The 22500-nt window shown below is 47.2% G+C and overlaps 1 protein-coding gene across 2 annotated transcripts in view; it reads right to left on the reverse strand.

Annotated features, from left to right (window-relative positions):
* Positions 1-21397, reverse strand: part of kalrna (kalirin RhoGEF kinase a) — a 141060-nt gene extending 119663 nt beyond the window's left edge. For both annotated transcript variants that reach the window (XM_035536272.1, XM_035536268.1), the window contains exon 1: positions 21142-21397. In XM_035536272.1, coding sequence (XP_035392165.1) covers positions 21142-21208 — 67 coding nt within the window. In that variant the 5' untranslated portion in view covers positions 21209-21397. The remainder of the gene's footprint in view (positions 1-21141) is intronic.
* Positions 21398-22500: the final 1103 nt, after the last annotated feature.

Here is a 22500-nt window from a genome sequence, read left to right on the forward strand (position 1 = left end):
CAACTCACATAAAGCTCTTTGATGTTTTTCTCATATCGCTCCAACCCCGAGTTCTGCCAGGTTCTACAGCCGCTGCTCCTGCTGGGTCCCGCCAGCTCCATCTGGAATTCAGCCGGATGTGCAGGAACATCTCTGTTCTGATGAGAAATGGTCCCCTGCGGATTATGGAACCCTACGGATCCCCAGCTAGGCCGAAAATATGGCATGCTCCTCTAAATACCCGGGATGACAGAAAGTGCTTTGACGAGGACCAGCGCAAAATGTAATTGTTTCAGATTTTCGTTCTAGAGTTTTCTGCCCGCAATAAAAATATCACTGGTTTAGAAACTATCAGAGAGGGGTCGTGTCTATTTCTGATATAAGAGGCTCACTGAGATACAATATGTATGAAAAAAGTATCAGCAATGATTTCTATTAACAGGGCTTAAAAGGAAATCTAATAAAAATGTAATAAAAAACCTTTCAGTCTGAGCGGAGATCAAGCAAAGAGAGGAAACACCAGAGAATAAAAGTGATAGCCTTCTGTTCACCTGCAACCTGATCACTCAGGACGCAGTTAAAGATGGTGAGCAGGTGTGTGCTCCGTCTCTGGATATCCCAGCTGATTCACGGTTTAAAGAAACCAGACTAAAGAAAGAACCGCTGAAAGTGTTCGCACAATAGACGGATTGAGAGCACCTGTACCCGGCTCTCCGTCCGCGCCGATCCCTTTGATCCTGCTCCCTTGTGTACGGACATGGGAGAGACAGTTTCACTGAGAGAGGGGTAAATGGAGGGCCGGAATGACTCAGCGCTGAGCAAAAACACTCCAGCTACCGACTCATGCTAAACGAGCCAAAAGGGCTTTAACGAATGCCCTCCTTCGCTTCCACTCTCTCTCTCCCACTTTCTGTCCACCGTAGAGGAGGTTAAAGGCCCTCTTACCCTGTCTGACATGACACTGGAATAAACGAGTCGGCTCTTCAGTAGCGACATTCTCTAAATCTCGGCATGAACTTGGCCTCACCAGAGCAGGTCTTCCACAAACCCCAGCACGTGATCTCGTCGTCCTAACGTTGCCGCTAATGTGGCTGCTTTTGCTCTGCAGTTCTGTCCCGCAGGCTGGAGTCAAGAAGGAAGTACTGCTCATGAAAGCTTGTCTACATGAACCTAAAGGCCTCTTCAGTTTCTGAACACCTGTCCCTTCTGCTGTGTTCCGAGCACACGCCTTCAGCAGCATCCCCCATCGCTATTCTTGTTCCTCCACTGTGGAGGGATATCAGGCTCCGGGCTCTCCCGTCGCGCTCAGTTGCCGCGTCTGGCAGGAAACAGCAGGCGGGGGCTTCGGTTCCGGAGACGCGTCCTAGCAACAGCCGTCCCGACAACCCTCCGAACCTGTTCGTATCCGCTAGAGGGTCATTTCTGTGTGCTGAGGGATCAGAGGCCCGTGTTCGGTCTCCAAAGGCACCTATTTCTCAGCAAGACTAATTAGAAGGCCTGCGCATTCCTGTACAACTCCGAAGTGGTTGTAAGGGATTCAACTTTAATGAGCAGATACATGGTGAGATATTTGGATATATTTCTATTTTTATATCTTTGTCTCGTGAACACAGTCAGGAACACTCAACACTCAGAAATAAAACATATGTTTTGCTGTGGGGTCATGATGGAGGTGGTGATGATGGAGGTGGTGGTGGTGAAGGTGTGATGGAGGTGGTGGTAGTGCGATGGAGGTGGTGGTGTGATGTGGTGAAGGTGTGATGGAGGTGTAGTGATGGAGGTGGTGGTGTGATGTGGTGGAGGTGTGGAGGTGGTGGTGTGGTGGAGGTGGTGGTGGTGATGGTGTGGTGGAGGTATGATGGAGGTGGCAATGTGATGGAGGTGTGGTGGTGGAGGTGGTGGTGTGATGTGGTGGAGGTGGTGGTGTGATGGTGGTGGAGGTGTAATGGAGGTGTGGTGGTGATGGTGGTGTGATGTAGGTGGTGGTGGTGTGGTGGTGGTACATTGTGTATCTCTAGATGTTGCTGTTGTGTATCATCCCTCTGCCCAAAAAAAAAAGTACGTTTAATATGAATTTCAGCCATGCAGGAATTATGGTGTGCAAACTTAAAAACATTCAGGAAAAAAACTTCAAACAGCTGAACCAACAGTTAAGACAGAGAACATTTAAAACCTTTTAAAACATTTAAACCTTTAAAACCTTTTAAAAGTACCTCATAATATATCAAACTCACAACCACACACACACACACCCTCCCTCACACACACACACGCACACCCTCACACACACACACACACACACACACACCCTCACACACACACACGCACACACACACACGCACACACACACACACACACCCTCGCACACACACACGCACACACACACACACATGCGCACACACGCACACACACACGCACACACACACACTAGATTAAGGGATCTGGTTGTGCAGGAGTGTTGAGTCTGGCTGTTTTATATCTCGCTACACAGACTGGTGAGTGCTTTTGTGTTTGCGCAGCAGACACTCCGGTCTGTGCGTCTGACACGGGGGCAGGAGGTGAAGTATCCATTCAGGACTCAGCCAGTCGCTCACACTCACCCACGCAAGTGCAGGTGCTGACTCTTTTCAGCTCGGCAGGACACACTCGTCACACAGCTGCCTGCCCGCGTCCTTGCTCAGCGGTCATTCACCGTCACAACAGATAAGCAACCGGGGCTCTCGAGTCTCTGCTCACGGCAAACTTAACAACTGGTGAGGGGACGGAGACGGAAAGCCACGCTTGCAATTCCCAGCAGAGAGCTGGCCAGCTCTTGGGCCAGGGTTGTTTTAAATATACACTTACAATCAGCTCTACGTGTATTGAATTCAGCTGCTACCGTCCACTCCAGTGGAGGAGTGTGGGGCACGCGTCCTGTGCCGGGTGAGACCTGCGTTAAAAGGCCCGGATGTTCTGAAGCTGGGCCAGGAGAGGACGGACAGGGGAGAACCCAGCTGGCCACGCAGCTGCTACACGGAGCTCAGTTAAAGGCAGCCAGACAGAAACATGGTCCCCGAACACAATGCCCACGCTGTGCTCTCGGCTGTGGGAGAGAGGAGGGGGGGAGAGAGAGAGAGAGAGAGAGACAGAGAGAAAGAGAGATAGAGACAGAGAGAGAGAGAAAGAAAGAAACAGAGAGAGAGAGAAAGAAAGAGACAGAGAGAGAGAAAGAGATAAAGAGAGAGACACAGAGAGAGACAAAGAAAGAGACAAACAGAGAGAGATAAAGAGAGATAGACAGAGAGAGAGAGACACACAGAGAGAGACAAAGAAAGAGACAAACAGAGAGAGAGAGAGAGAGAGAGAGAGAGATAAAGAGAGACAGAGAGAGAGAGACAAAGAAAGAGACAAACAGAGAGAGAGAGAGTGAGAGCGAGACTCAGCTTGTGTCAGGTTTTTTTTACTCTGCATCTGCCTGATGAGAGTGGCCTGTGGTATAGTGGAGTGAAGGGGAGGGGCTTAGCGTCCCCTTACATATGACATCACTTCCATCTCCAGTCTTTCCTGTAGCTGGTGTGAAAGATGAACTATGATACGTGGGACGGTGATGGCAGACCAACCAGTCCACACTGTAGCTCCACACAGCTCGGTAAGCATCAGCGTGTCCATGTCCGCGTCCAATAACTGACTCTTGACATTTCAGCGTTTTGGTCAGGGGCGTCAACCATACATCCTCCACGCCCGGACCGACCCCGTTACGGTTCTAATCAGGCCAACCAAAGGAATCTAGACATTAAATGAAATAAAATTAAAACCATTGTGTGGACTGAGTTGACAGATCCAGCATTCAGTGGACAAAGACCTAGACTAGGAGAACAACTTCAGAGCCAGGTTCTAGGCTACTGGCCAAACACTCACAGACCACTAAAGTCAGTAGCTGGTATCATGCCCATATTAGGAACTCTAATGGGATTTTCTCTATGGAAATGAAATGAATGAAAATGTTGAAAACCTGCTACGTTTTGTCCTTTGTGTTTTTTCACCTAAACATCACAGGATCCTGTGAAGTCAAAGACAGTTAAGTAGCAGACATACAGGCGTTTCTGTGGTGAAGCTCGAGCTACCTCAGACTGAAATGGCGTCGGTAAGTTAGACTGTGTTTGAAAGTACGGGCTGTGGTGGACATGCCAACACTGTTCCTCAGCCTTTTTCAAGGACGATCAGAAGTGTGTTAAAAGGAAGGAAACCCACTCAGGGTCTGGTCAGGCTGAGGTCTATACCAGCATCACATGACACGAGATGATGTGAGATAACTGCATCACATCTTATATTACCTACAATCTGTCTAATTTAGACTGAAAAAGTTTGAAAAGCCTAACTGTAAGAACAATAACAGGAGTTGCTAGTCATGTGACATCCATAGACCACTTAAGATGCCTCATCCCTCTCACTGGGGTCTGTTTTTATGCCCATATAAGATACTGTGGGTTGAAATACTGGACGTATTTGCCCCGACTGGTGTCAGTTACTTACATGAATGTGAGTTTTGAGCGTAGCTAACTAACATTCGTCACATTTCAGTATAACCAACAGAAACAAGCATTTAACATCATTTACCAATATCTACAGAGATTAGAAGTGTGTTTTCTAATGGAATGGTTTCATGTGTTTTAGCTGCTTTGCTAAGTTTTGTATGTAATACTCTAGCTAGGTTAAATAAGAAACTGGGCCCCTACGATGCCAGCTGGGGGGGTTACGATACATATATGTATAACTCACTAACAGACCCTTTGAGTTAACAGCCAGAAGCAGCCAGCCTCAACAGACACTGACATAACTCCTGATAACTCTGCGGTACTAATGACATAAAAGCAACTACATTCAAATATATCAAGACATGTATTTTATCAAAAAAATTGCACTCTGGAAAATGTTTTGTTTGACCAGTAGGATGTTTGGTTAAATGTGATATACATGTATTCCTTTCAAGTAAGAAGTGGAGTGTAAATGTTCAGGATTAGAAGGCTTTGTGTGTGTGTGTGTGTGTGTGTGTGTGTGTGTGTATCTATATCTAAATCTATATATATCCATCTATCTCTCTCTCTCTCTCTCTCTCTCTCTCTCTCTCTCTCTCTCTCTATATATATATATATATATATATATATATATATATATTTCTATATTTATATCTTTATCTATCTATATCTATATATCTATATCCCAATGTGAATGCAGTATTTCACTGAAAGAGTATTTTGTACCTTCTACCTGTGTAACCATCAAAGGAGCTTTTCACCCTCAGAGCTGCAGAACACACTACTGCTAGTTGAACAGAATGAGACTTCAGACTTCAGAGCCAAAACTCCCATGACACCAGGAAATCACACTGATGGTGAACATTGGTTTGGTCAGACTAAGAATGTGAGTCTGAGGAGATGCAAAGAGAATGATGGTCTCTGTGTTCTTACTGTAGTGATTCACAACACAGCCACCGTGAGGAGAGCAAAAAAAGCAGGCGAAACCATCCACAAACTGATCCAGAATCAGCTCTGTGAGTCTCAGTCCTAACAGTAATTTAGATGCCAAGAGATCACACTCGCCCTCCATTAGTAATCCAGACCCTTTGGGGGGATATTCAGATTTCTGTGTTGAATTAACCTCCCCTCTGCCTCTGACAACTTCTTTCTAACATGATGTGCAAGTGCATGAATGAAACTTTGTGGAAATGCACCTATAAATGTCTTCAAGGGTCTATTATTACGAGCATCTACATATCAGTACATTAATCAGCTGCTTAAGATCCGATTACGGCTACACTGGCCCGTAACGAGAGCCATCCAGCTCCTCTTCCTCGTTTTTGGCCAATTGCGTCTAAGCGTTGAAGATCCCCTCTTTCCTGTGAGAGGAGGCAGCGCAAGCCGCCTGTCCACTTCCTGCCTTACGGAACAAGCAGAGGCTCTGTTCCGGGGCGGAAAGCGCACCTACACCTCGGCCCCGCCCAGGGCCGAGCCTCCGACAGCAGAGCGCAAATGAGAATTCAGTCATTCTGTCAGAACATTCAAGAAAGCAAGCAATAACCTTACATCCTCCACGCTCTTTTCTGCACTGCTTCTCTCTCTCTCTCTCTCTCTCTCTCTCTCTCTCTCCCTCTAATCACGCTCGCTCGCCCTCTTGGCTGCATCAAGATGTCACCCAGTTGTTCTCCGGCTCCCGTGGCCCCTGGGGCCCCCTGCGTCAGCCTGCCTCTGCCAAGCAGGCTCATTTCCTCATCAGAGCCACTCGGAAGAAATAAAGGGTATCATCGGGTCCTCCAGGCGTGCGGAGAAACGAGCGAGCCCCCACCCTGCTGAGAGCAGACCTGCATCCTCTCGGGAATGTCCAGCACATCACGCCTGTACATCGCGTGCAACATATGTGACGGGTTCTCCGCTCGACAAACACGCTGGACACAGGCTTGTTTCGCCCTCCTCATTCTTAGCAGTTACTTTTCTTTTTTTTTCACAGCTTTTACTATGAATCTGCTTGTCTCTTCAGACACTGGTAGCCAGTCTTGACCGTGGTCCAAAACAACATTGGCCCACTCGACGTCTGCAGGCACAGATCATAGCTCAGTAATTATGCCTATATATAGAGTGTAATCACAATGCCGCACAGTAAAACAGGAGATGTAGGGGCTCAGTGATTGCAGAAACGGGAGCTATTTTTGCTCCCAGAGTTCACATAGCAAGCATTGCTGGATGATTGTTCTAAAAGAGAAACGTAAGAAATGTAATCCATGTCTTCCGTACCCGTAATAACGAACCTGTAGTTACACCAAACGACGCACAGCTGATGTGAGCGGAGCACATAAATCACACCAGACGAGAGTCGTCCGTTTAAAACCAGATGACTCAGTCGTCTCCAACTCCGAGCAGGGCCCAACGCTGTGCACCACATGCGGTTCACTTCTCAAGCAGGCAGCGAGGAATTATCTCCAAACGCGCAGATCCAATAAAACCGCCCTCTCCCCGAGGACGCCAAATCTCGTTGCTAAGTGTGTGTCGATATCTGGCTCCTTTCGCAGGCCAACAGAAGTAATCCCATTAACCCCCCCAGCCCCTTCACCAAGGCCCCGCGCCAGGCGATGATGTCACAAAGCACTGCTGAAGTCTGACTCAGCGGGGGCCTGCCGGGCTGTCCTGGTACACACACCAGGGAGGACAAAGAGCAGTCAGCCCGCAAGGCGCTAAGCAGACGGTCTACGGGACAATAACGAGCGCGGGCTGTGTTTGGGGGGCTGGGTGAGAGGTCCGGAACAGATGACTGGAAACAAAAGCCCTGGCTAGCTGCCTTTGTCTGAGGTTTTCCTTTCACTGGGCTGAGGGGGCCGTCCGACTGACCAGTTTAAAATACAGAGTGGGCAGGACCCATCGTAGAGGGGGACATCAGCTCTGCGCTAACTGAATGAATGAAGGTGGTTAGTTCATGAACAACCGCTCAGTCACAAGTTCACACGTAAGAAAATCAGAACAAATAAAACACTATGAAAGGTCAGACAATCCGCACAGCAGTAACTGTATTAGAGAAGCTGTGTTAGAAACCCCTGAAATGTCACCAAATGCGGTTACTATTCACTTCTCCACTCACTGCTGTGCTCAAACTCCATAGTGCCGTCCAGCGGATCTACGGGAGAGAGCTCGGTCCTGATGGGTCATTCGTGCAGAATCCACTGTTGTTCACCACCTTTCCAAAAATAGAGACACACATCTGGTGCCGACAGTTAGCACGTCATTTGGCTCTTTTTTAGAAACACGTGTAACATGCAACAGAGGGAAAGGAGTCGTAGGGGAGTGATAAATCCAGCTGAGTGTTGGCCCTTAAGGAAAAGCCATTAAAAGTGAACCAAGGTAATTGGCTTCTGCGGAGCTAACCAGAGCTTGGAAAGCTGCTGAAACAGTGTTTGTGACCCTAAGCACTCTCGCTCCCTGTCCATCTCTACTGAGTCGCCCGTGAGGTGTTCAAGTTCTCCTACATGCTGTGCTAAAGAGTGTTCAGTCAGTTCTATGGACTAAGATGTTAGGTGACTAATGCTACCTTGTCTTCTTGTCTGCACAGTTGTGTCTCCTGTGTGAAGGGCTTGTTTCCAAAAGGAGGAGGTGTTTTTTATGTTCCTATAAACCCATATATCACTTGATGCTGTATTCATAAATGTATTTGTAAGTGCATTTAGACTGTTAGTGTATATTAAATAGGGCAAACCCAGGTCATGAAATAGACCGATGAAGGCAGACACAACATCAGGACAGGAGCAGGACTCTTGTACAGGACTCAAATAAACATTCTTACTGAGGCCTATACAGTTATAAAGTAGCAGTTCCTTAAGGGATCTCTTTCTGATAATTATGTTAACCATTATGAATACATTTAGAAAAATCAGCTATATAAAATAAATTAAATATAGGTGTTGGTTTTGTTGAAAGAAGACAAAACTCTTTCTTTTTGAGCTGTAGTTGTGGAAGAGCAGATCACGAGGCCGCTGTGTGGCTTACGCGGTCTTTAAACCGTATCCCTGCTCCACAAGCTGCTCCAACATTTCCACTGATCCAAGAGTTGCTTTCCCCAACGCAGAGCGCTTGGATCTTACTGCACAAAGCTTCACCCCATGGCATGAAAGGGCGTTTAAGTTTGTGCTGTGGACGACGAGGTTGCAGACGTGGCCCAAGGAAGCAGTCACGCAGGCCCAGGGTGCCTGAGAAATGACCACCATCGTCATCACCTCCCATGACAAATCAATTTCAGATTGAAAATGTTACCTAAATTGCGCAGTCAGCTTCAATTCCATATCCAGCCTAAAGACAAGCTGCTCACTGTGGTGGTGTTTAAGCCGATCAATAAAACGTATTGTCTAGTTATGTTGACGGTCAGTGTTGTCGATAGTCTGGACTGAATAAACTTAATAAAGGCCCCCATTTTTCACCAGTGCCACTGTTCCCAAAACTCACCTCACCTCCCTGGAATTAACAAACTCCTTCGTACGTTTAATTCTGCAGAGGCCCAGTGGTTGTCAAGGTTGGACGGCACGGAGTTTAGGCTTGGCATTTCTCTGGGCCTGGACCCACCACGACTGAGCACCACGCTCAGCCTTGCAGAAGGCAAATAAGAAAATGAGCCAGCGCCCGGTGTGGCAACTGGCACGGCCCATCAAAACGGGCAGAACCAATCCGGGTGCAGACCAGCTCACTGGAACCAATGGAATTCTGAAAGCCTTTGTTTCCTTCCAATTATGGAAAAGGAAAAATTCAATTGGCTGTGCGGTTGGCAACGTGATGGCTGAGCAGAGCACTGGGACGCGGTGGGATGCGGGAAGCTCTAGCCTAAGCGCAGGACTGGCGGGAATCCACGTGTGGTCTGGCCAATAGGATTGCTTTCTCCACCAACCCCATAAGGCCTAGTGGAGAGTTTCATGTCAGCGTTTTTTAGGTCTTTCCAAATATTCAGAGTGCACACTCATACACACACACACTCACACACACGCACACACACACACACACACACACACACACACACACACGCCAGGTCTGCTCGGCTGACTGCTGAATCCCTGCACTCTCTTTAAACCAGACAAACCTCGGCCGCTACCCCAAACCCGTGAGAACGCTTTTCCTCTCGAGATTCCAGGCAGAGCAAAAACAAAATGCATTTTTGTGTGTCTGTGTGTATTTGTGTCTGTGTGTGTCTGTGTGCTCACATGGGTGTCTGTGTGTATGTACATTGTCTGTGTGTGTGAGTGTGTTTTCATGCATCAGTCACAGTGCACATCGTCATGTGTCTCAGACAATAAAATTCAGTACCTAAAACTGTTCAACATTTCGCCCTGGGACGTACAAGAAAACTAACCCAGCCCTTGAGATAACATCAGAAATTTTACACAGAAATGTAACATCAGTACGATGCAGAACTTTGGCAGGGGAGGGGCCAGGTGTGTGTGAGCAAAGTGTGTAGAGAGTGCAAAGCCCTGCTCAATTCTGCCAAGTCGGCCGTGTCATGGACATGCTCCGCTTGTCTGGGAGCAACACGTATCGGTGCCGCCGACGCTGAGCTGCCAGACCTGGTGAGCACGCAGAAGCTTCACCGAGTACATTTCTGGCCGAACCGCACCAGCTGTGACTCCGTGTGCACCAGGACTCTGATCTGCACAAGCACACAGTCTGAGACTGGGAAGCAGCACAAACCTTTTCAAACCTTTCCAATGCTTCTGTTAACTCCACTGATTACGCTAAACCATCCATCACAAGCTCCCCCCCCCCTTCATTAACCCAGCAGCTGGTCTCCCCCTCCCAGCTGCCTCGATCTCCGTGGCGACATGCCCAACACATGCGAACGGTCCTGTCACGTGTTTGACATTAGCGTGAAAGTGGGTCCGTATGAGGCAGTCCCCGGCCCTTGTGAGACTGGACGCGAAACTGACCTCAGGTCAGCCAGCCACAGACAGGCACCCGGGGGCCCTGCAGGGGCCCTTATCGCAGTCAGATGAACGAGACGCATCAGCCAGGCGCTGGAAACAGGGCCTCTGAACAAGCCTCCGGAACAGTCCGCTCACCTGACTTCACACACACTCATTATCTGGTAGGAAACCGGTTCCATGCTATGATCTGCAGGACATATTTTCCTACCCAGCCAACCGAAAGCCCTCTTTGATGAACTCAGTGAGTAGGGCTCGAACTGGATGGCTTTTCCAGATGTTCCTAGTATGATATGGCTCTTACAGGTCCAGTGTACAAGTCTCTGCAGTGTCTTTATAAAGTGTGACCCCTCTGTACTGAACATGCGTAACTCTGCTCAGATGTGATGTGAGGAGGATGACATCATTAGAGTCTGTGAAAGGCGCTATAGAAATTAAAATGATTATTATTATTATTATCATTAAAAACTCTCTCACTGTCTCAGATATTTACAGCCCATCAAATGTATAAAACACCTTGCTTTGTTTTAAAATGTCTGTTTCCTTTCAGTTAAAATAACAAAACCTTTGTAGGTTTTATTAACATCTAAGAGGTTTGGACTAATAGGTTAGGTGTGTTCTGCAACATTCAGCTTCAGGACTGTCAAAGTGTCTGTCTTGGTAGTCTTTAATATTTTTTTCCAGTCTAATATGAAATGCACATACTGATAATGTCGGTTTAGAGACCAGAAAGGTGTGAGTAATGTTGAACGCTGGTGTCACACAAAGGGCCCAGTACGCTGAGGTGGAGGTGCATTATTCCTAACTCAGTTTTTTGCCCTCATTTGTACCTTCAGTTTCGCAGGTCTGGCGATGATAAATGGCGCGTGCTCCAGCTGCTCAGCCCTGTAAGGTTCCCCCGCCGCTGCAGCAAACAGGCTGGTTCCTTCAACACGCTTTGCAAAGCTTGGCGTCCCACCCTCACCACGCTGACCTTCCTCACAGCTCGCTCTCTCCTTCCCGCTTTCTCTTGTTATAGCCATAGTGCTTTCTTTCCCTCTTCCGCTCTCTCTCTCTCTCTCTCTCTCTCTCTCTCTCCTTACATGCTCTTGTGACAGGCGGCGGATGTAAACCCCCTACACTCCATGTTTTTTACAGCGCACATCTCCACAATCAGCTGCATTTCAGAGCAGGGTTATTATTTATTTGTTTGTGTATAAAAATACCCATCGTACAGAAAAGGTGGTGGACGTCTAAGCCAGGACACCCGTGAGCTGTACAGCACAGTTGCGGCTCTTTTCAAACATCAATCCAGTCTGCATGGTTTGTTTATCTGGCAGCACCGGCGCGAGGGGACGCACTGATGCAGCTGAGCCTGTGTGAGGGATTCCAGCCGCTGTACCCCAGGGCACACAGGGTTTGCCCGCGGGCGGGTCTTTCCTGGGTACATGTTTCACGTGCTGGGAAGGACTGTCAGAGGAATATGTGTGCAAAGTACATGCTCATAAAACACAACACCCACATACACACAGACACACACACACACACACACACACCCACACACACACACACACAGACACACAGACACACCCACACACACACACATGTACATGCTCAGTGCCCCTTAGGAATAATAAGGAGAGAACTACACAAGCACAGATGCACCAGAGCTTAACTACAGATGAGGTCGGTCCCCACAGCCTCTTCAGGCTTATTTAATTCAATAAAAAGCAAATCACGCTTCATACTGTTGAAGTGCTAAATACCAGCAAACGAAAGAACAGCCCAGTGACCCTGTAACATCGCACACACACACACACACACACATACGCACACACACAAGCACACACACACACAGTGCACATGTGTACACACACACATACATTGTTTGTTCCCTGAAATACACACATCAGTCAGTATAGACTATAAACATCATGGCCAAGAACTCAGGCAGGCCAATGCATTGAGAAACTGAGGCAGAGTTAGAAACATAGAGATGACATAATATGATAGAATTACAATATATTAGAATAATCTTTGTTTTTTTAGATGTCTAATATTACTGTGTACATTTTGGTGAAGCATTATGAATGGCTGAGACAGTTCTGTTCGCTCCAGGCTGTCGCGGGTGTGACAGCCTGTGTGTGTTCTGCTGTCCTGCCGTGGAGCGGTGGAGAGGTGACACCACTTTCCAAGGGAGGAGCGTGCCATGACCACAGAGCGGCACGGGTACAGCAACACACAGCTCAGGTTAGTGATTCAAGAGCTTTGATTGCTTTTCTTATTAAACTGGAATTTTGACAGCATAACACGGAAATTACTCAAACTCTCAGCAACAGAGATACATAACTGAGTTGTAATAACTGGGAGGAAGAACCTAAGGTATCATGTAGAAAAAGGTACCTGCTCAGGGGAAGGTTTAAAGGAGAAGAGCAGGACTGCTGGCCTGTGGATTCAGTCAAAGACACTGGAACACACACACACACACACACACACACACACACACACACACACACACACACACACACACACACACACACACTCTCACACACACACACACACACACACACACACACACACACTCACACACACACACTCACACACACACTCACACACACACAGCAATCGCCATGGCTCATTACATCCTTCCTCTCTCTCTCCCTCTCTCTGCCCCCCCCCCAAAAAAAACAAAAACATTAGCGAAGCAGCTTTGTTTCAATAGTGCAGTTGAGCTCTTTGTTCCGCTTAGCGCATGGTTTTCAGTCTCTTTGAATGTTAATTCAAGCCCACTGTGTGTGTGTGTGTGTGTTGAACCTTGTACGGTGAGAGTGCTGAAACAGCAGTGTTTAATCTGGAGTGCTTCACTTTCAGATGCCACTTTTACAAATCAAACTGTGTACAGAACGCTGATCAGTATTGGTGGTCAGTGCTGCTTCAGAGTCAGTGGACCACAAATCGTGACGTTCCAGCTAAGATTCTCAACAAATTGAGCTCATTCTCATATTCCCTCTGTCACCAGCTGATCTGTAATACTGCCAAACCCTTTTTTAACAAACTTAGTAGTTCATGGAATGATGGTGCCCTCTTTTTGATTTTCTCTTTATTTTTAAAGGCAGGTGATGTCTGGATAATATTTCTGTGCATAAACACTGATGAAATGTGTTTAAAAGTGACCAGCTATCTCCTGTCCTTTGGTCCACATTAGGTTCCTAATGAACACTGACAGTATACACAGAATCCTGGACTCCTATACATTCAGATAACTGAATTCAGAGTGTATGGCAAGTAGCAAATGGGTATAAAGCCATAATGGAGGAGGTGAAGAAGAAAACATTTATTCCCAACCCTCATCCTCTCCACTGAAAGATCTACTCCTCATTCTTAAGGCCAATCATCATGAACAAAAGATCAAATCTTAAGATATGATAGGATGGGCTGGTTCTTCCTGTCTGTCTGCCTGCTTCCCTCTCCAACGCCCTCGACGGTGGCGGGACAGCAAGACACGGGACCTGACTCAGGAAGCAGCTGATTAAATATGCATGAATCTTCTCTGGTTACACCCATGTGTCCTTGGGGCTGCCAGCGCTGTGACGCGCCCAGTGTGAGTGCTCCCTGGCTAGGCAAGGTTGGCTCAATTCCCCCAGCTTCTGGATGTGAACCAGGAGGTGAGTCCTATGTTTTCCAGAAGAACTATTTCAAAACCTCTTTTCATGTCGTGCTTTGATCCGGGTTATTCCTCACTCCGAGGATGAAGGATGCTCACTTTGGGAGAATCTCTGGTTTGCATTTGTAGAAGCTACCATGGCAAACCCTGCACTTCGCAGCCATGGGGTACACTCAGGAGTAGGGGACACAGGAACCCAGGGTGATCTTAGGAACCTTATTGGCTACTGCCAGCACTTTCTACATTTGCCAAATTCCCACACTACAAGCATTCAGTCTGCTAATTAATAACCTGGTAATTTGTTTACATGTCCAAAGGTTTAAGAGGGCTTGCAAAAAAACAAAACGGCAAGCTGTAAATCTAAACAGATAACTGTAACCAAGGTGCCCAGCAAGGTCTGAGAGTAACTGGACAGTGATGTTTGTGGGGTTTGTTTGGTCATTCCAACATGGTTTGGCCAGTAAAGATATAAAAACCTGATCTTCTGCACCAGTCATTGGTTTATTTCAGATAGGGATTGGGTAAAAAGAGAGAAGAATCTCAGAAACCCTAACTGTCCAGTTCCTTGCAGACTGGGCTGTATTTGTGTAGTCTGTACAATGCCCCACTGGCTTGGTGCCAGTCTTTTCCAGTCTGGCTGGTCTACACAGTCTTCATCTGTGAAGCAATCCTGTCATCCTCACACACAATCTCTCTCTCTCTCTCTCTCTCTCACACACACACACACACACACACACACACATACACACACACACAAACACTGGTATGGGTATACAAGCATAGAAAATCAATAGCTCTTAGCGTGAAGCTATTTCCCACCCTTGCTAAAATACAGCGATCATACAGCAGCCTCTTAAGCGTGCTGCCAGACCTTATCCAGTTTAGCAGAGAAATAATTAAATTATGAGACGATACACTCACCCCACAATGAGACTCACATCCCATTATAGCCAGGGGTACACAAAGCTACAGCCTGCTCTCACAATATCGTCGTGCTTACAGACAGGAATTCGGCAGAGTACTGACTAATTTAAACATGAAAGTACTAATTATTTTAAAAGTAAGTAGTCCTTCAATGTGAACTAATCAATATTGTAAGGCACCCAAATGTAAGTACGGAGAATAGATCTTAGTCTCTGTTGGATATCCTTTGATCTTTTGTCTTGTGGCTTGCAAAACACAGCAGAAATCAATCGGTAATCGATAGATGGCTTTACATGTCAGTGTTCAGTACAATATTTTGACACATGACCACATACTATGGATAGCACAGGTAACTGCTGGAGCTTTTACAGAATTCCAGTATAACGGAATCACATGTAACCGTGGGATGCCTCCTGAGGATTGCAATCGATCGATCGCTCAGCGACTACAGCTAAGCATGTGCACCAGAGTGGGCGGAGCTACAAAACCTGGGTCACTGTGAGGGAGTTCAGGAAAACCTGCAGGACATCCCATTGCCGTTTTTGCTGGGCACAGCGGGGATGCATGATGCCTCAGCATTCCAGCTCCACTCCAGTTCTGCAGGGCAAAGCAACCACAACCAGGAGCGCGTCACAGCCCACCGGTCGAGCGCAGAGCCGTAAAACGACCACGTCCATGCACAGTAGAAAGATTTACTGCTATTCTCTTCTTTAATTCTCTTCTTAACATTAATTAGAATTGATAGTCCTACTGCACTGGTGGTACAAAGCTGCTAAAAGCATTTTGTGATGTTGGAATTATTCCCGGAGGATGTCTATAGGAGGAAAGTCCAAATCCAAAAAATATCCGGAAACCAGTTCAAGTCCACTGAACTCTGGTTTTAAGGTGTAGTGTTGGTGTATTCCATTATTACTTTTACTTGTGATGTAGAAATTGTGCCTCAAGAGAATTTTAAAATTGTTCATCTGTTCACCCAATCGAGTGTGTAATCAAATATAAATGGCTATTGCAGGTAAACACATCCACATCGTTATACTATAATCTCAGAATCCTTCTAAGATTAGTAGATCTAGAAATGCCTTTCCCAAAATGCTTTTTTAAATCATAGTTGTATGACAGCAAGTTTCACAGAACTATGACATCAAGTGAAGTTGGACTACAGGATTTATCATATGTTCAGCATTACCACACACGCTACCATCTGTATCACTGATATCACAGAAGAATAAATATGCAAATGAGCTCTTTGTCCAATCGGATTTTTTTTAAAATTGTGTGCTGTCAGCATTCGGACAAATCTCAAATGTTCCACGAGATGGTGTCGTGATGAATCATGGCACTGACAGTATTCAAACATAACGTCACAATCCCACTCTAAAAGCAGCATGTCCATTGCTTGAATGAAAATTAACCCAGTCTACATTAGTCTAGTCTACATTAACCTAGTCTACATACGTTACTTGTCTCCTGAAATATTGCAAAATTGATCAGAAAAACAAACAAAAAAAAGTATTGCCCTTTGACCTCTCCCCGTATCGTTCAGCCATAGTGTAAGCGCAGGCGCCAACAACAAATATCATTCTTTAGCAACTACGTGTTTACAGCGAACTAAACGGAGCTGGGAATTACCAAGCAATTCCTCCACATTCCAAACGCGGAGAGAGCTTACAGCTACGATTTAAAGTGCTACAGCTGCTTTATCAGTGGAGGTGCAGACGCCATTACCCAGAGGCCCCTGGGGCGTCTCTCCCCCAATCCATTTAAAAGCCTCATTCAGACCATCAGCTAATAAGATCGGACTCCATTAGCCGGCAGCGCTAACGCTCTCCCTGCACTAACCCACATGTTTCGTCATGGTGAACACAGACAGGGCGGGCACCTCTCTCCTTCTGCTGCTGCCTCCCGTGACATCAAATCATGACTCAATAATCCAGTCAAATCTCCTCTCGCTCTCTGTATTACCCATGTGGTTTACGCTGGCCAATTAGCCATCTGCCTCTCTAAAGCAGTGTGTGTGTGTGTGTGTGTGTGTGTGTGTGTGTGTGTGTGTGTGTGTGTGTGTGTGTGTGTGAGCGAAGTTGAATAAGAGGGGAAAGGAGCAAATCAGAAACAGAGAGAGAGAGAGGGAGGGAGAGAGAGAGAGGGGGAGAGAGAGAGAGAGAGGGAGGGAGAGGGAGAGAGAGAGAGAGAGAGAGAGGGAGAAAAGAGAGGGAGAGAGAGAGAGAGAGAGAGGGGGAGAGGGAGAGAGAGAGAGGGAGAGAGAGAGAGAGGACAGAGAGAGAGAGAGAGAGAGAGAGAGAGAGAGAGAGAGCAGACAAAAACACAGAACAACAGACACAAAGAGAAAAGAGACACACAGTCAGCCACAAACAAATAAGGCCCCACACACACACACACACACACACACATACAGACAGTGAGGCCAAACTATGGGTGTGTTCACTGCCCCAGATAAGGCCTGTTTCTCCCTATTGTTCTCGTCATGTTGGTATTGTGTGGCGGGCACAGAGAGACGCCATGAAGTGGGGAGTGCAGGAGAGAGCCTGCGCACACACACACACACACACACACACTCGCACGCACACACACACACAGGCTGGGAATAAAACCAGTCTGCTCTGAATGACAGCAGCATGGTAAGGTCTGTTTAAAACTGCAGAGGAATAACTAATTCGGAGGTACCGAACGGTCCATATATCGCATGTTTGCTCATATAAGATGTAATAATGTACTGTATGTTTTACTGAGAAATGAAATAATTTAACTTCACTTAGTAATATTTGAGTGTTATAATTACATTTCACCATTTCCATGCAGCCAGGGACTTTCCACATGCTAAGGTTTAGGGTGTTAAGGGTCAGGTTAAGGGTCAGGTTAAAGGTCTTTCTGCGTGTAACTGCTTTCCACACGTTAAGCCTCGCACATGGAGGTCTGGTGACTAACCGCCCACTGTATGGTCCACGGCGCCTGCACAGACTGGGCCGATAATAACATTCACTATTCCTGCCGTAACAGAGCAAGCAAGACAAATAAGGGACAGAATGCCAGTCTATGTTTACGTAGCCTCCGGATAACACGGAGATGACAGATCCTTGCTCGGACGGAACCTTGTATATTGCTTTGAATTCCTGCGAAAAATTTTGGCTCTGTGTGGGATAAGCTGGATGTGAATTGCGTTAGCTTGCTATAACTGGCTTAGGCAGAGCAGAGTTCCCAGTTCCTGTCTGCCCCTGGATAAACTGGGTAATGAAAACATACAGGATCTTTGCACAGACTCTATGAAATGGCACATGAGACAAGAACAATCACGCTCTGTTTGGGGACTATGTAGCCACCATTTGTACATGGTGCAATCGCTTGGAAAACTGCCATTCCCCACTTCTGACCTCGCACACATACCTGCCCCTGACTGGGGCTACCCTGCTGCCCTGGGGTAAATAATATATACTGGTTTCAGTAAATAAATGAAGGAACTTTGACTCCATTAACTGATATATATATATATATATATATATATATATATATATATATATATATATATATATATATATATATATATATATATATATATATATATATCAGATAAGCTAATCGCCTCACTGACACACGCAAAACTGCTGACATTCTGCATGTTAAGCTCATGGTAACTGTTTCCGAGTGTCCGAGGACAGAGATAGAACGATAAAAAGCGAGTCGGCATCCAATTACTTAAGGTCTGCCATCTTAAATTCCTAATCAGCTTACCGTTATTCACCATCGAGTGATTCAGATTCGCCCCATCGCATCACTACCTGCATCTTCTGGCCTGCTTTCCAGAATGACATCATCCATGGCTTCCGATGCCCTGGCCCTGATCCCGGCTCACTGAGCGCTTAGGTAATCGATGAAGCAAACCTTCGTTGCTGAGAGTGGCGTCGGTTTCAGAGGAGAGTCTGGAGGCAGGGCTCGGCCCCGCGGGGAGGCGATGGCCCGAGCCGTGCCGGTATCGATCAGAGGGTTGGACTGCACCGAGCGGCACACCTGGTTCACAACCCACGACCGGGGAGTGGGGGCACACGACCTCTCCTCCTGCAGCGCACAGAGCCGCTCCTGACCAGGTGGAGGGAGACGCCAAATCACTTGTTTCAGATGACGGGCCAGTAAGAGGGCGAGGACGTTAACCTCATGCTCAAAGCCGCTGCTGGGTTAAAGCTTCCTAACGTGTGGCGGAGTGGAGCTGAATCTGGCTGTAAGCAGAGCTTGTGCAGACGAGGGTCCCCGCTGTCAGGCGGAGGAACATAAAGACACTTCAGCTCAGCTCTCACTCAGCCATCTGTGAGTGGATTACTGCGTGCTTGGCTCCCAGTGCAGCCGAAACAGCAGAGAAGGGCCTGTCCTTTATGGGTCCTTTCGCTCACCGTCCACTGGACTCGGACTCTAAATCTCTTTCTTTGTGTCTTTCTCTCCCTCTCTCCTTAGTGCAACTGTCCATCCTTCCCTCTCTCTCTATCCGTCCGTCTCCCTCTGTCGGCCCAGCTCTCTCCGGCTCTCGATCGCTCTCCACGGCTTTCGGCTTCCCCTGGGACAGAGGCCGTCGTGATGCCTCAGTACTTCCCTCTGATGACATGTCCCTGCACTGGTAGGCGCAGTTGTCCTTATATTCACTGAAGGAACCACAGCAAAGACACTCTCCCGTCACAGATAACGCTCTCAGACCTCCGCACCATCTGCAAGCCATCTTAGATCTCTCCCATGTGCAGGGCTGTGGTCTTTACAGCCCGGCCTCCGTTTCCAGATTGAACCAATCAAGAATCCACTCTGCAGCTTCGGGAACCCCTACGGCCAGCGTGGGCTACGACATTCTGGACTCTAACTCAAGACCTTTGTCTCGAGCTAGGTCCAGACTGTCTGTTGTAGCTGTGGAACGTGCCGTGAAGTCATCCGCACCACGACGCGCCTTTCGGTCCGTTCCACGGATAAGTGCCTTCCTCCACCACCATCATCACTGACTCAGCTCTCAGATGGCTCATAGAGGCATTAAGGTGCCACACGAAAAGGGAGGGAAAGTGACCTTAAACTAAAAACCACCCATAAGTCCCTAATTCATTTAGGTCATGCCACTCAGCAAAGTAGGTGACACTTATATGCCACCGTAAGCGTTTAAGATGAAGATTGGTTTCTTTGGTGGTCTCAGATGTAGAGTGTGTGAAGGCCTGTGGAGACGCAGTGCTACAGTTGGTAGCCGACTCCTAAAGCATCAGTTGATGCTTAGATGTCACTCGGCCTGCAGGAGCAGGAGTCTGTGTGCAGCTGTTAGCAGCATGAGCAAAGCACAGCTCGCTGTCTTCACGTTCAACCTATAAAGAAACCACATACGGACTGCCCTCTATCCCAAGATTGATTTGATTGGATTATTTTTTTTATTTTTATTTTTTAGATGAATGTCCATAGTTTTGGATTAGTTTAGTGACTAGGCAGTAATCAGTCCTATTTAGCCAGGTCGTGATGGCGGTGTAGTTGTAGAAGTGTTTTAACATTAGATTTGACACATGCGACGCAAGACCCTTCAGGTCAAAGATTCTAACAAAACATATGCACACACCTCCCAGTTCTCCCAGTTAAGCAGGGGAAATCATCCGCCCCTACTAGCCTGCAATGTTTAAGTAGTTTCTATTCTCAGCTCCCTGAAGCAAAACTAGTTTTAGACATCTACGCCTTAAATACCGAATTAACAAATCCGGAGCAAGTTATTATAGACGGGAAGAACCGGCTAGCGGCGAAACGACGGCTCGTTTTCAGAGTGCATTTATGTGAAACGGTTTAAATTTTAAAATGCTACAATGGATACTGTCCGTGTTCTGGGTCCCGGGTGAAAGTCAGACCACATCGGTAGACAGAAAAAAACTCTAGCTGTCAAACAAAGACGGGTCTCAAAGACAGGGTACTCCAAACAAACCGTTGAATCACCTCAATTCACAAACCTCTAAGGTTGTTTATGTATTGATTATTTATATATGTATTTAATTGATTGATTAATTGATTTAACTAGTTTGCCACGCGTTCTGTGCGCTTGCACCACTGCGCTGCGATCGTGCCACGCGTTTGTGTTTCTGTTCCGATCGACATCATTATTACCGCGTCAAAAACCAAACTGATCGCAACAAATCACGCGTTGTCGGACATCGGTTCATCCTACCTGCTTTGTAAAACGGGTCCGTATCCGAGTCGTTGGGTCCCTCCTCGGCCGCCTCGGCACAACTCATCTTTCCTCCCCGGAGATGGCAGCGATCAAACGTACCGTGCGCTAAAGTAAATCCAGCGAATGTTGCGGTGCTGTGTGGCGCGTTAAAAGCCCCGCATCCCTGTGCTGTGTACCGGGTCTGCGCAACACTCGCTGTCCTCTCTGCTCTATTGTTTCCGTTCCTGCCTCCTTCGCTCCGGGCGTCGCAAAAAAAAAAAAAAAAAAAAAAAAAAAAAAAAAAAAAAAAAAAAAAAAACCACACAAACGCGCCCCTCAGCGCACGGGATGCAACGCGAAGATGCGGGTAGTCTCCGCCGCAGCAGCTGCAGGCAGCACGTCCGGACGGAGCAGCGGCGTCAGGAACAGCCAGTACCGTACCGCTCCGACATCGCCGGACATCAGCCGCCCAGACACGGGGTGTCACGGATGAACCGGAGCGCTGGTGATGTCACCAAAACACCTACATATCTTTGGTTTCACTCCTCTCCGTTGTCTCTCCTCTCCGTTCATGTGTTCTGCTCACATGAAGATGTTTTTTGAGCAGTCGTGAATAATAATGACTTAGATTGGTTTAAGCGCGTGTCCGTGGCACGGACGGTTTATAACAATAGAACGGCGCTCAGGTCGCTCGCGCTCGCCCCGCTACCGGCCTCACTCCGGCTGCACTTTGTTCGGCTATTGGAAACTGACTTCTGGTTGTGAAAAAGGCCAACGACAACTAACGGCTTGTAGCATTGGTTCGTTTCTCATATATGTCGGTAGACCATAAAAACGACAGCCACCTTCACATCGTAGCTGCGCCAATTAAGCGTTTTAAACTAATTCAGTGCATGGGTTAATGTTCCAGCCTACTGGGCTGCTTATGGCCAATTAACATCCAAACGGTGTTTCCCCATCACGCCTGCTTTCTTTTGGGCGTCGGGCAGAGGAAACTGCACGCACTTTGGTAATATGCAATTACACTTAATTCATATGGATCATGCATTAAGCAGATATCTCGATATAGGTCGAGGATCTGTAGCCTACCAGATTACCAGCAACGACGATACGGGTCCGCGTGTCTGCGGTGTCTACTGCCCCCTAGCGAGCCCCGTGCAGGCGCGTGTTACAGAACTCGGTCCATGGGCGAGATTAGATCCTGTACACGCGCTTAGGTTTACAGAGACGTTTACACGTGGACCGAGCGAGAGAGGATCGCGTGTCATTGGTTACTGGCGTCCATTTTCTGGCTAAAAATCTAATGTGAAGTAATGTAAATATACTGGACATAAATAAATATACAGATAATCCCCCCCCCCACCACCACCACTAAAG

Source organism: Electrophorus electricus, chromosome 2 (assembly GCF_013358815.1).
Source record: "Electrophorus electricus isolate fEleEle1 chromosome 2, fEleEle1.pri, whole genome shotgun sequence".
Lineage (NCBI taxonomy): Eukaryota > Metazoa > Chordata > Actinopteri > Gymnotiformes > Gymnotidae > Electrophorus > Electrophorus electricus.